The sequence below is a fragment of the Gorilla gorilla genome, chromosome 18 (genome assembly GCF_029281585.2).
Source record: "Gorilla gorilla gorilla isolate KB3781 chromosome 18, NHGRI_mGorGor1-v2.1_pri, whole genome shotgun sequence".
Taxonomy (NCBI): domain Eukaryota; kingdom Metazoa; phylum Chordata; class Mammalia; order Primates; family Hominidae; genus Gorilla; species Gorilla gorilla.
This window is the reverse complement of record NC_073242.2, coordinates 29,004,646-29,017,801: the sequence shown is the minus strand read 5'-3', so window position 1 is coordinate 29,017,801 and position 13,156 is coordinate 29,004,646. Positions and strand designations below refer to the sequence as shown.

The window sequence follows — 13,156 nt, the reverse complement described above, 5'->3', positions numbered from 1 at the left end:
CAAAAGTGACCTTGAGGAACCCTGGGAGCTCAGGAAGGAAGGAGCGCCCAGAAGCAGGGACAGGGAGCTGGTTGGGGAGGACCAGAAATCAGGTTTGTGAAGGTTCCAGAGAGGACCTGTCCTTGGGAGGAGAGTGGGAGACTGAGATGGGGGAGGGGTCATTGGAATGATGCGGGAGCTACTTGGCATTGTCCATTGTGAGGCACCACCGGGGTCATCAGGGATTGGTGGAGAGGGAGTATAAAGCCCCAGGGTTGCTAAGGGAGGGCCCAGACCGAAGAAGGTTTGGTGGATAGCAGAACCTTTGTCTCCCTCTAATTGCTCCTAAGCCTCACGCTCCCTTGCCCGCTCCCTTGCCCCGCGTGTCCTGTTGCTTCCCTGATCTTCTCCGTGACCTGTAGCTAAACCTTCCACCAGCGCTTGAGAACTTAATTTGAACCGGATCCTTTCCCAGACCCCTTTCTTCTTCTCCTCCTCCTCCTCCAGGTGCCCAACAGCCCCCTTCTCCTTTCCCTTCCCTTACTTCCCCCCTTCCCCTCCCCTTCCCCTCCCCTTCCCCTCCCCCTCCCCTCCCCCTCCCCAACTCAGATCCCGGCCGGTCCCCGTCCCCTTCCCTCCCCCCTGCCCTAAGCCACCTCCACCTCTGTCCTGGCCGCCTCAGGGCGCCCTGAAAGGACCAGGACATGCGGGTGTGGTGGATGCTCTTTTGGCTCCTCTTTTTGCTCCTGCTGGAATTTATCAGCCATCAGTGCATCTCTGTGAGTAGACGCTGGACCCGTGGGGTTTCTTCCTTTTTACTGGGCTGTGTCACGCGGCATGAAATTACACAGCTCAGGCCTGTAATCCCAGCACTTTAGGGGGCCGAGGTGGGCAGAGGCAGATCACTTGAGTCCAGGAGTTGAAGACTAGCCAGGGCATCATAGCGAAACTCCATCTCTACAAAAAATTCCAAAAAAGATGAGTTGGGCCTGGTGGTGTGTACCTGTTATCCCAGTTACTGGAGAGGCTGAGGTGAGAGGATCGCTTGGGCCCAGGAGCTGGACGTTGCAGTGAGCCGAGATGGCCCCGCTGCACTCTTGTCTCTAACAAACAAAATGGACCAAAACAAAGTGAAATGTCATTTGATTTGTGTCATCTGGTTTGATGACTTTCTTTTTTTTTTTTTTTTTTTTTAAGACAGAGTCTCACTCTGTCGCCCAGGCTGGAGTGCAGTGGCAAGATCTCGGCTCACTGCAACCTCCGCTTCTGGGGTTCAAGCAATTGTCCTGCTTCAGCCTCCTGAGTAGCTCAGATTACAACGCCTGGCTAATTTTTGTATTTTTAGTAGACCACCACGCCTGGCTAATTTTTGTATTTTTAGTAGAGATGGGGTTTCACCATGTTTGCCAGGATAGTCTCCATCTCTTGACCTCGTGATCCGCCTGCCTCAGCCTCCCAGTGCTGGGATTACAGGCGTGAACCACCGTGCCTGGCCAAAATATATAACCTTAAGTGTAAGTTTTACTAACTTTGGAAAGTACATACACCAGCATAAACCAACCCCCTTTCAAGATCTACGTTATTTTATTTATTTATTTATTTATTTTTTTGAGACAGTTTTTCCCTTGTTGCCCAGGCTGGAGTGCAATGGGGCAATATCAGCTCACCGCAACCTCTGCTTCCCAGGTTCGAGCGATTCTCCTGCCTCAGCCTCCCGAGTGGCTGGGATTACAGACATGTGCCACCACTCCCAGCTAATTTTGTATTTTTAGTAGAGATAGGGTTTCTCCATGTTGGTCAGGCTGGTTTTGAACTCCCGACCTCAGGTGATCCGCCCGCCTCGGCCTCCCAAAGCGTTGGATTACAGGCGTGAACCACCGTGCCCAGCCAAGATCTACACTATTATGTCACCCCAGAAAGTGAACTCTCACTCTTCCCAGCCAGTCTCTTTCTTATCATAGGTTAGCTTGCTCATTCTGGAATTTCGTGTATACAGATGCATGCCATGCCATAGGTACTCTTTTGTGTCTGCTTTGTTTTGCTCAACACCATGTTTCTGAAATCATTACCATTGTTGTCTGGTTCTCTAACTCCATCATTTCCATTTCAGACTCAGCATATGCTGAGTTCAACCTGTTGAAGGGCTATCTCTGTTTAATTCACCATCTTGAAAGAAACATTGAAAATTGAGATGTTTTCAAGAATATATAGTCAAATCCTGAGGAATCCATGTAGAAATGTTATCACAAGCTGTCTGAAATTACTCAGGGGACGTCTTCGTCTTCACTCACATAAGAGTCTAATGGAATTAATATCAACAGTCTTAGAGAAATCCCATACTATTCATGCCATTTTCACGATCTCCACCTTGGTAATTTTTTTTTTTTTTTTGAGACAGAGTCTCGCTCTGTCACCCAGGCTGAAGTGCAGTGGTGCGATCTCGGCTCACTGCAACCTCTGCCTCCCGGGTTCAAGTGATTCTTCTGCCTCAGCCTCCCAAGTAGCTGGAACTATAGGCGCATGCCACCATGCCCTGCTAATTTTTTGTATTTTTAGTAGAGATGGGTTTCACCGTGTTAGCTAGGATGGTCTCAATCTCCTGATCTCGTGGTCCACCCACCTCGGCTTCCCAAAGTGCTGGGATTGCAGGCGTGAGCCACCACGCCCGGCCCACCTGGTTAATTTTTAAGCACTAAAATTTGATACTTATTTGTGAATGAAGTAATCTCTTCATTGTGTGTTTTTTTTTTTTTACTTATGCTGAGCTTTAAATGACAAAGATTCCTATAATCCAAGAGAGAAGTATTATTTAGAGGGATTCTTTTACCATGTGATATATAATAAATGCATCCAATGCTATACATCAATTTAAAAAACAAGTAAATAACTTTAAAGAAAAGATAACTACTGGCCAGGTGCAGTGGCTCACACCTGTATTCCCAGCACTTTGGGAGGCCGAGGCAGGTGGATCATGAGGTCAGGAGTTGGAGACCAGCCTGGCCAAGATGGTGAAACCCTGTTTCTACTAAAAATACAAAAATTAGCCGAGCGTGGTGGCAGGCGCCTGTAATCCCAGTTACTCAGTAGCTGAGGCAGGAGAATCGCTTGAACCCGGGAGGTGGAGGTTGCGGTGAGCTGAGATCATGCCACTGCAATCTAGCCTGGGTGACAGAGCAAAACTTTGTCTCAAAACAAAAAAGAAAAGAGAAGATAATTACTTTATACTTAGCTTGTCTTACCCATGAGTGACGGGCTGCATGTGGCCCAGGACAGTTTTGAATGCAGTTCAACACAAATTTGTAAACTTTCTTAAAACGTTAGGAGATTTTGGCCAGGTACAGTGGCTCATGCCTGTAATCCCAGCACTTTGGGAGGCTGAGGTGGGCAGATTACCTGACGTCAGGAGTTCGAGACCACCCTGGCCAACATGGCAAAACCCCATCTCCACAGAAAATACAAAAATTTGCTGAGTGCACTGTCAGGCACCTGTACTCCCAGCTACTCAGGAGGCTGAGGCAGGAGAATCACTTGAACCTGAGAGGCAGAGGTTGCAGTGAGCCGAGAGCACACCACTGCACTCCAGCCTGGGTGACAGAGTGAGACCCCATCTCAAAAACAACAAACAAAAACAAAAAAATGGCTGGGCACGGTGGCTCACACCTGTAATCCCAGCGCTTTGGGAGGCCGAGGCAGGCAGATCGCCTGTCAGGAGTTCAAGGCCAGACTGGCCAACATGGTGAAACCTCATCTCTACGAAAAATACAAAAATTAGTCGGGCGTGGTGGCAGAGACCTGTAATCTCAGCTACTCGGGAGGCTGAGGGAGGAGAATGGCTTGAGCCCAGGAGCTGGGGGTTGCAGTGAGCCGAGATTGCACCACTGCACTCCAGCCTGGGTGACTGAGTGGAGCAGAACTCTGTCTCAAAAAAAAAAAAAAGAGGTTTTTTTTAGATTATCAGCTATTGTTAGTGTTAGTGTATGTTATGTGTGGCTAAAGACAACTTTGCTTCTTTTAATATAGGCAGGGAAGTCAAAAGATTGGATATCCCTGCTTTATACCAAGAAAGACAACACAACACCCCACATTTGCAATGCCTAAAAACACTACCAGCCATCTGAAAAACGTGACTTCTAACTTCTGTTCTTTTTTGTAGCAGTGGAATCCCACGGTGATATCTGAGGGATGTGGTTACCTTTTGGAGGAGGTTGACGGTTTCTAAGGATGATTCTTTCTGAGTGAAATACTGTCAGTGTCATTGACCTTTTCATTATTTCAACTATTATTATTCCAGGTTATCAATACTCTGGCTGACCATCATCATCGTGGGACTGACTTTGGTGGAAGTCCTTGGTTAGATATCATTATTGAATTTCCGAGAAGTTATAAAGTTGTCATTATCCTCTGGACAGTTTACCTTTGGGTGAGTATACTAACTTTCTGTAGAGGTATACTTGTAATCACAAATAAGAATAAATTATATAAAACAATTCACGTTTCTGGACTTCATTATGAATATGTGGTTTTACCCAAAAAATCAGGGAAATGATTTATTAGCATAAGAATTATGAAAATATCTGCCATTTACATTATGAAAATTAAATAGGTCAGTGTTTGTTTAATAGAATGTCAACAGAGCTTTTGGTCAAAAATAAGTTTTTTTAACCTTTGTGCTATTTGTCACAAATGGAGTATGAGGTTTCGTCACTTAAATAGGAAATTCTTTCTAAACTCTTCTGTTTTATAGTTCTATCGTATGGGTGGAAGGAAAGCTTCCAGTCTCCTCTCTGAAGATTCACTGCAGAAATGAGCTGACAACAGACAGCTTAACAGGAAAAGAAAAACATAGAACAGGCATAAACATGGGAACCAGCTGAAAAATGAGACTGCTAGAAGGGCCGGATGGTTGATGCTTAAAGAGCACCCTCTTCTGAGGGGAGAGGGAGATAGATGGAGATGTAGGCCATTTAGAGGGGCAGCAAATGATTTTTAGGGGAAATGAAAGAGCCCAAGGAACAAACAATTGGCCTGAGACAAAGTTCCTCTGAGGTCATAGGGACGAGGTGACAAACTGCCGGAAGGTGAAGGGCAGAAGTGCACTGCGTCTCATGATGCAGAGAAAGCCCCAGAGAATCTCTCAGAACTGCCCTCCAAGAGAATCAATGAAAAGTGTGTCTGGGCAGGGTAATTTTGAATGAGATCATTCAAAGTGCATGTTCCCACTTGCAACTGGAGAGAGATCAGTATGTCAAAAGTCTGTACTTGGTAAGAATTTGGCTGCTAAGTTGTGCCATAATTTGTCTTTTGAGCCTTTTTTCCTTTGGGTAAGTTGAGCTCTACGTTTTGTCTTGCCATTCATGACAGTAAAAATATGGTTGTCTGGGGGCTGAACCTCCTTCTGAACAATGATCCAAGATAAAAGTACTAATACCACAATGCTTTTTTATATTCAAGGGAAGAGGAAGTATGTTTCAGTTTTACCACCTAGATAATTACACGTCATTTGGCACTGCCTTTCAAGATATGTAGAAAACAGAAAATATATGAGTTATGAAGATATCTAGGCACATTTAACATTCTCTATGCCACTTAGTCCTGAACAGAGAATTTTCGGTATGAATTGGAGGAAGCTTTTTTTTTTTTTTTTTTTTTTTCTTTTCTCACCCCCAAGACGAGTCTCCCTCTGTTGCCCAGGCTGGAGTATAATGGTGTGACCTCGGCTCACTGCAACCTCCACCTCTTGGCTTCAAGGGATTCCCCTGCCTCAGCCTCTCAAGTAGCTGGGATTACAGGTGCCCACCACCATGCCCAGCTAATTTTTGTATTTTTAGTAGAGTCGGGGTTTTACCATGTTGGCCAGGCTAGTCTCAAAACCCGACCTCAAATGATCCACCCGCCTCAGCCTCCCAAAGTGCTGGGATTACAAGCGTGAGCCACCACGTGAGCCAGGGGAAGTTTTTAAATTTACCACTTTTTAACAATTCCATTTAGGAAGGTTCAGTTGAGCTGTTGGACTTGGACAACTTCGCACCTCTCATCTTTGTCCTTGTCATCTAGTCATCTATACCATTACCTCCTAAGCAGGGAGACATCATGGGTGCCATGAAGCATTCATGCGTGATGGCATTTCTTTGCTTCTCATTTCTTCATGTGTTTGACATTTCTCCTAGCTCCAAACGGGGCCAGCTACCTTTCCTATGAAATCTAGCAGTAGCTGTGGGATTGACGTGGTTGCTGTTTTCATCTTTTTAGATTACCCATTGCTTCTCTCGAAATCCTAGTACATGAATTTTTTTTTATCCTATGTGCAGAAATCAGGAAAAAACAAATTCTACAAAGAATTTGAAAGATATTATTTCAGGCCAGGTGTGGTGGCTCATGCCTGTAATCCCAGCACTTTGGGAGGCTGAGGCAGATGGATCACTTGAGGTCAGGAGTTCAAGACCAGATGGGCCAACATGGTGAAACCCCATCTCTACTAAAAAGACAAAAATTAGGCAGGCATGGTAGCAGGCACCTGTAATCCCAGCTACTTGGGAGGCCGAGGGACAAGAATCGCTTGAATCTGGGAGGTGGAGGTTGCCGTGAGCCAAGGTAGCTACGCCACTGCACTTCAGCATGGTTGAGAGTGACACTCCGTCTCAAGAAAAAAGTCATTTCAATGACTACCTCAGGAGATTCATAGGTATCTGACCCACATCTGAGATGGGATTTGCATTGCATTTTAGCTATGATGAGAACAAATATTTAGTATCTTCGAAGATTTATTTTTATTTTTATTTTTTTTTTGAGGCAAAGTCTCGCTCTGTGGCCCAGGCGGGAGTGCAGTGGCGCGATCTCGGCTCACTGTAAGCTCCGCCTCCCGGGTTCACGCCATTCTCCTGCCTCAGCCTCCCGAGTAGCTGGGACTACAGGCGTCCGCCATCACGCCCGGCTAATTTTTTTGTATTTTTAGTAGAGACGGGGTTTCACCGTGTTAGCCAGGATGGTCTCGATCTCCTGACCTCGTGATCCGCCCGCCTCGGCCTCCCAAAGTGCTGGGATTACAAGCGTGAGCCACCGCGCCCGGCCGTATCTTCGAAGATTAAAAGCATACTGTGATAATATGGAAATCTTGGTGGGAATTCAGTCATTAGTGAGAATGTTTTGCGTTAAGTTCAAACCAGCCTCAATGAAGCTGATGTGAGGGAAGGGAAAGTGAACTCTGAGTAGAGCAGGGACAGAAGGAAGATGCTCCAGTGCAGATCAGGAAGGAGCAGGGGGTGAAATGTTACAAATTCTAGAACTCAGAGAGCTGAAGGTAATTACTTCCTTTTCAAGTTGTGAAACATGTTAACCTGTGGTAAAATACTTATAAGATGATAATTACCGTCTAACTGTTGAAGTGTACAGTTCCGTTGTGTGAAGTATATTCATGTCATTCTTTTTTTTTTTTTTTTTTTTTTTGAGACGGAGTCTCACTCTGTCACCAGGCTGGAGTACAGTGGTGGGATCTTGGCTCACTGCAACCTCTGCCTCCTGAGTTCAAGCAGTTCTTCTGCCTCAGCCTCCCAAGTAGCTGGGACTACATGCGTGCATCACCATGCTCAGCTAATTTTTGTATTTTTAGTAGAGACGGGGTTTCACCATGTTGCCCAGGATGGTCTCCATCTCTTGACCTTGTGATTCACCTGCCTCAGCCCCCCAAAGTGCTGGGATTACAGGCGTGACCTACCGCACCTGGCCTATTTTTTTTTTTTTTTTTTTTGAGACAGTTTCAATTTTGTTGCCCAGGTTGGAGTGCAATGGCACAATCTCAGCTCACCACAACCTTTTCCTGCTGGGTTCAAGTGATTCTCCTGCCTCAGCCTCCCGACTAGCTGGGATTACAGGCATGCACCACCATGCCTGGCTAATTTTGTATTTTTAGCAGAGACAGCGTTTCTCCATGTTGGTGAGGCTGGTCTCAAACTCCCGACCTCAGGTCATCCGCCTGCCTCGGCCTCCCAAAGTGCTGGGATTACAGGAGTGAGCCACCGTGCCAGCCTCATGTCATTCTTGTGTGTGTGTGTGTGTGTGTGTGTGTGTGTGTGTGTGTGTGTGACAGAGTCTCATTCTGTCGCTCAGGCTGGAGTGCAGTGGTGTGATCTCGGCTCACTGCAACCTCCGCCTCCCAGCTTCAAACGGTTCTCTGCCTCAGCCTCCCGAGTAGCTCGGATTACAGGCGCCCGCTGCCGTGCCTGGCTAATTTTTGTATTTTTAGTAGAGACAGGGTTTCACCATCTTGGCCAGGCTGGTCTTGAACTCCTGACCCCGTGATCCACCTGCCTCGGCCTCCCAAAGTACTGGGATTGTACGCATGAGCCACCGTGCCCAGCCGTCATTCTTATATTATTATTTCCTAGTTGTCTTTCCTGAAGACTATCTTCCAGTCTGAAAATGGACATGATGGATCCACAGATGTACAGCAGAGAGCTTGGAGGTCCAACCGCCGTAGACAGGAAGGTATGGCTCTGTTGGAGTCCCCATAGTGTGGAAATGAGTTTGCCCTGGAAAGGGAAAGAACAGCTTCTTGCCCTCAGGTTTCTCACCTTCTCCTCTCCTCACTCTCACCAAGGGCTGAGGTCTATTTGTATGCACACAAAGAAAAGAGTTTCTTCCTTTCCAGGAAATAAAATTGGCCGGAAAGACGTCATTACTCTATGGAGACATGTGAAAACAAAAGTTATGCCTAAAATCCGTAAGATGAAGGTGACAACGAAAATCAACCATCATGACAAAATCAGTGGAAAGAGGAAGACCGCCAAAAAACAGTAAGATGTGCCTTGACACAAATACTGTTGTATGAACCATGTGCCAATCAAAGTAGACAACTGTAAAGTCCTTGAGAATATTTTCTACAATATTTGTGGCAAATTCAGTGGGTTCAAAATTGAGTTTGTCCTTTCTGCTTCATTAGTTTAAGCTGTATAATTCCTTTCCCTTCCTACATTCTTGTTTGTCATTTTTTCGGCGGAAGAGGAGTTGCTAGTACTGGCATTGGTTTTCCTTTCTCTCTCTCTCTCTTTTTTTTTTTCCTGAGATGGAGCTTTGCTGTTGTTGCCCAGGCTGTAGTGCAATGGCACAATCTCAGCTCACTGCCTTTTGGGTTCAAGCGATTCTCCTGCCTCAGCCTCCCAAGTAGCTGGGATTACAGGTGCCCACCACCACGCCCAGGTAATTTTTGTATTTTTACTAGAGATGGGGTTTCACCATGTTGTCCAGGCTGGTCTCGAACTTCTGACCTCAGGTAATCCACCTGCCTCAGCCTCCCAAAGTGCTGGGATTAGAGGCGTGAGCCACCACAGCCAGCCTTTTTTTTTTTTTTTAATTTTGAGATAGAGTCTCGCTCTGTCGCCCAGGCTGGAGTGCTATGGTGCAATCTTGGCTCACTGCAACCTCTGCCTCCCAGTTTGAAGCAATTCTGCCTCAGCTTCCCGAGTAGCTTGGATTACAGGTGTGTGCCACCACATTTTGCCGATTTTTTTTTTTTTTTTTTTTTTTGAGACAGAGTCTCACTCTGTCACCCAGGCTAGAGTGCAGTGGCATGATCTTGGCTCGCTGCAACCTCCACCTCCCAGGTTCAAGCGATTCTTATCCCTCAGCCTCTTGAGCAGCTGGGACTACAGGCATATGCCACCATGCCCGGATAATTTTTGTATTTTTAGTAGAGGCGGGGTTTCACCATATTGGCCAAGCTGGTCTAGAACTCCTGACATCATGATCCGCACACCTCGGCCTCCCAATGTGCTGGGATTACAGGCATGAGCCACCGTGCCCAGCCCAATATTTGTAATTTTAGTAGAGATAGGGGTTGACCATGTTGGCCAGGCTAGTCTTGAACTCCTGACCTCAGGTGATCTGCCTACCTCAGCCTCCCAGTGTGAGCCACCACACCCAGCCTGGATTGTTGAATTCAATGCTTGGGTCACCTCCAGATTCATTTTCACAGTCTTTCATGTTTTGGTCATATTACATTGTATTTTGCTGCCATATGACTGATCTTTTTTTGTTAAATGTGAGATACTTGTTAAAAAATATTTAGCAATGAATTGAGGCCTAGTAGCATGTTATCTTGCTGCAGAAGAGATGGGAGTCTACTTCTGGGGGATGGTCAGGGGTCCTCCATACAGGCTGCAATTGAGGTCGCCGGTGCAGGCTCAGTCCCTACAAAGGCCAGGGTATTTCCTGTCCACCTCTATTCTGATGCGTGACTCTTCTGGGTCTCAACCAGAGCCAGTGGACTTCAGTATGGGTCGCTTTCATTGGCAGACCCTCAATCCACTTGTTTTCCTTCTAATCCCACGCATGTGTGCAAAAGCTGCTGTGCTTCTTTGCATCTCAGTAGTAGTTCCTTCTGGAATTCAGCAATGAAACTCAGGGAAATGGGTTCCAAATGCGAGGCTGACTTTCATCCTGGGTTTCCTTCTTCTCCATCTTCACCTCATGTCTGTTTACTGCCATGTTAGCAATTTGATGTATTCAATCATGGGTTTTATATTCTGTTTGGTGTCCCCCATTGTTCTCATCGGAGATCAGAAGCTTCAGATGCACTTACGTCAACTCAAGAGTAGAATGCTTCCTTAGCTTCCCTCCAGAGTCAGGTTTTATGTTTCTAGTTCCCAAGTGCACAGCAGGAGTAGTGATGTCCTCACTGGCTTCTCATTTGCATTAAACTGTGAGCTTCTTTAGCGTGGGGACAGGACCCTGCTCCCATTGCATTCTCAGCACCTCACCACACACTCCTTGTTTGAGGCCACTCCAGACAGCACGTGCTGAAGGATGCCCTGTGGTCAGAAACAAGTTCATTAACTTTCTCTTTGAAGTGTTTTCGTCCCTGTTTCCTAGCGTTCTGGGAATTTTACACATCCTTCCTATAAAACCAAGTATCAGGTGAGATCCTTAGGATCAGGACCATGAATCAAGTGGTGTGAGGGCAACACAGCAAACTTACCCTTTTTAGGCCGTTTCCTTTTTCTGCCCTCAATCTCTGTGAACTGAACCTTGTTAAAGTCAGTCAACACCAGGGTGGATGGTTTGCCGTTGTCACCTATTTTCAGGACATAACACCCTGACTTAGGAGCCATTCCAATCATTTGTAATTCAATAGATGCGCCCAGCCTTCAGATTGCCTTTTCTCTCAACCAGGATCTTTAAAGTCGATGACAAGAGTTCCAGTCCTGAATCATGGCAAAGTGCAGTAGTGAACTGCGGGGTTAATGACACCATATTCTGGAAGGATCTCTCTTTGGCTGATGGTCTCAGTTCCGGCATCAGCCTCTGACTGAGAATCAGGTCTCACACAGGAGGAGTCAGATGAGGAGCAATCCTCTGCTTCCGAAGGAGTTAGTTGTGATGAATTGGTGAGGTCTGGTTTTTCACACAGAACTGAAATGAGCTTTCGCTGTGTCAAGCACAAGACTGACCCCAGAAACACACATACTGCACCTCATAGAAGCTTTTAATAGTCTTTATATTTACTAAAGAATAGGACTAACTATGGAACTATGAAGATGAGCTGGAAATGACAGGTGACTTGCCAGCAGGCCAGAGTGTGACTTTTTTTTGTCCCTGAATGGGAGGTGTCAATTCTCCCTTCGGTTGTGAGAATCAGTTGGTTCATTTGTGGAAAGGTTGCAGGGGGGATCTTTGAATCACAGCCTTCAGATGCCAGAAGGGCAGAGGGAATCCCACACGGGCTGGTGGATCATGTGTGTGCATTTCTCTCCCTTCTAATCTGAGGAAACTAAACATGAAAGAATGTGAGCATGCAGAAAAGGAGAGGTAGGTATCAGAGGCAGAGGAAAATGGGAAATTGGATATGAAAGAAATACACACCTACAAGTGAGTTCAGAAACTGAACCCCACCCTCCTGGGAAACGCCCATTGGAGTGTTGTTTTTAACCTTTGTACAGTGTTTAGACCCAGTAAATGCAGAAATAGAAACAAATGGTCAGAAGACATATCGTGAGAGAGAGAGAGAGAGAGTTCACAAAACAGAAAACAAAGTACCTTAATATTTACCAGTGACCAAAAGATGTGAAGTAGCAAAACGTCTCCTGACCCCATTGCCAGCTAGACTGTGTGGAAACTCGGTTCATACCAGCCATTCTAGGGGTGGGGTGAGTTGTTGTCATCCTTAGGAAAGTGTGTTGTTGTAGGATCAACCACATCCTTCAAAAGGACTATGCCTGTTTATAAGCCCAGCTGTTTCTGCCCTGTGAAACACGGTAAGGATGTTAATACAAAGACAATACAGCTTTATGATAAAAGATGCTCAATGAAGGATGAATTAGGGATATACTGAGGATGGGGAAGGAAACTATCATCTCAGAAGTCAGCAGGCAGTAAGCAAGAGGAGGAATCAATATAGCAACAGTTTGGATCAGACTGTACAGTTTTTTTGTTTTTGTGAGATGGAGTCTCACTGTGTCACCCAGGCTGGAGTGCAATGACGTGATCTTGGCTCACTGCAACCTCCGCCTCCCAGGTTCAAGTGATTCCCCTGCCTCAGCCTCCCGAGTAGCTGGGATTACAGGTGCCTGCCACCACGCCTGGCTAATTTTTTGTATTTTTAGTAGAGAAGGGGTTTCACCATATTAGCCACAATGGTCTCAATCTCCTGACCTCATGATCCATCCGCCTCGCCGTCCCAGAGTGCTGGGATTACAGGCGTCAGCCACCGTGACCGGCTCAGACTGTACTCTTATAGCCATCTGAAATACGTTTTCTAGGTATAGATAGATTGTGTAAGGGTACAGTTGTGAGGATAAGAGAAACATGGCAGATTATTTAAAATCATCCTGAAAGTGGTGCTTTATCTGATGAAAGTGATTGTAATCCATAGGAAAATGTTTCAACGTGCGCAAGAGTTGCGGCGGCGGGCAGAGGACTACCACAAACGCAAAGTAAGGAGCTTCCTCCCCGCAGTTGCAGGATAGTTCAGTGCTGATGCAGATGATGCCACGGCCCTTAGACTCTCTCAACATTCAATTTCTCATGTGTTGGCTTTTTCAGATCCCCCCTTCTGCAAGAAAGCCTCTTTGCAACTGGGTAAGTTTGCTTGTTTTCCTTGCTTTTGGACATAGTCTGCCAGGTCAGGACATGGATACATTTTTCTCCCTACAGCTCTGTGCTCAAGCCCTGCAGAGGGAGATGGCAG

At 46.2% G+C, this 13,156-nt stretch overlaps 1 protein-coding gene and 1 long non-coding RNA gene across 18 annotated transcripts in view; one reads left to right on the top strand and one right to left on the bottom strand.

Moving 5' to 3' along the window:
• Nucleotides 1-13,156, top strand: part of LOC115932779 (sortilin-related receptor-like) — a 308,035-nt gene that overhangs the window by 140,726 nt on the left and 154,153 nt on the right. For 9 of the 17 annotated variants that reach the window (XM_055365626.2, XM_055365612.2, XM_063699573.1 and 6 more), the window contains 6 exons: nucleotides 7-92; nucleotides 4,271-4,399; nucleotides 8,361-8,460; nucleotides 8,624-8,768; nucleotides 12,842-12,902; nucleotides 13,012-13,047. In XM_055365626.2, coding sequence (XP_055221601.2) covers nucleotides 7-92; nucleotides 4,271-4,399; nucleotides 8,361-8,460; nucleotides 8,624-8,768; nucleotides 12,842-12,902; nucleotides 13,012-13,047 — 557 coding nt within the window. The other 8 variants (XM_055365623.2, XM_055365622.2, XM_063699575.1 and 5 more) reach the window with 6 other exon arrangements.
• LOC134757431 (uncharacterized) lies at nucleotides 11,440-12,079 on the bottom strand. The gene is made up of 2 exons (XR_010131339.1): nucleotides 12,007-12,079; nucleotides 11,440-11,740 (listed from the first exon to the last, which is right to left on the bottom strand). It is a non-coding gene; the product is annotated as an uncharacterized lncRNA (long non-coding RNA).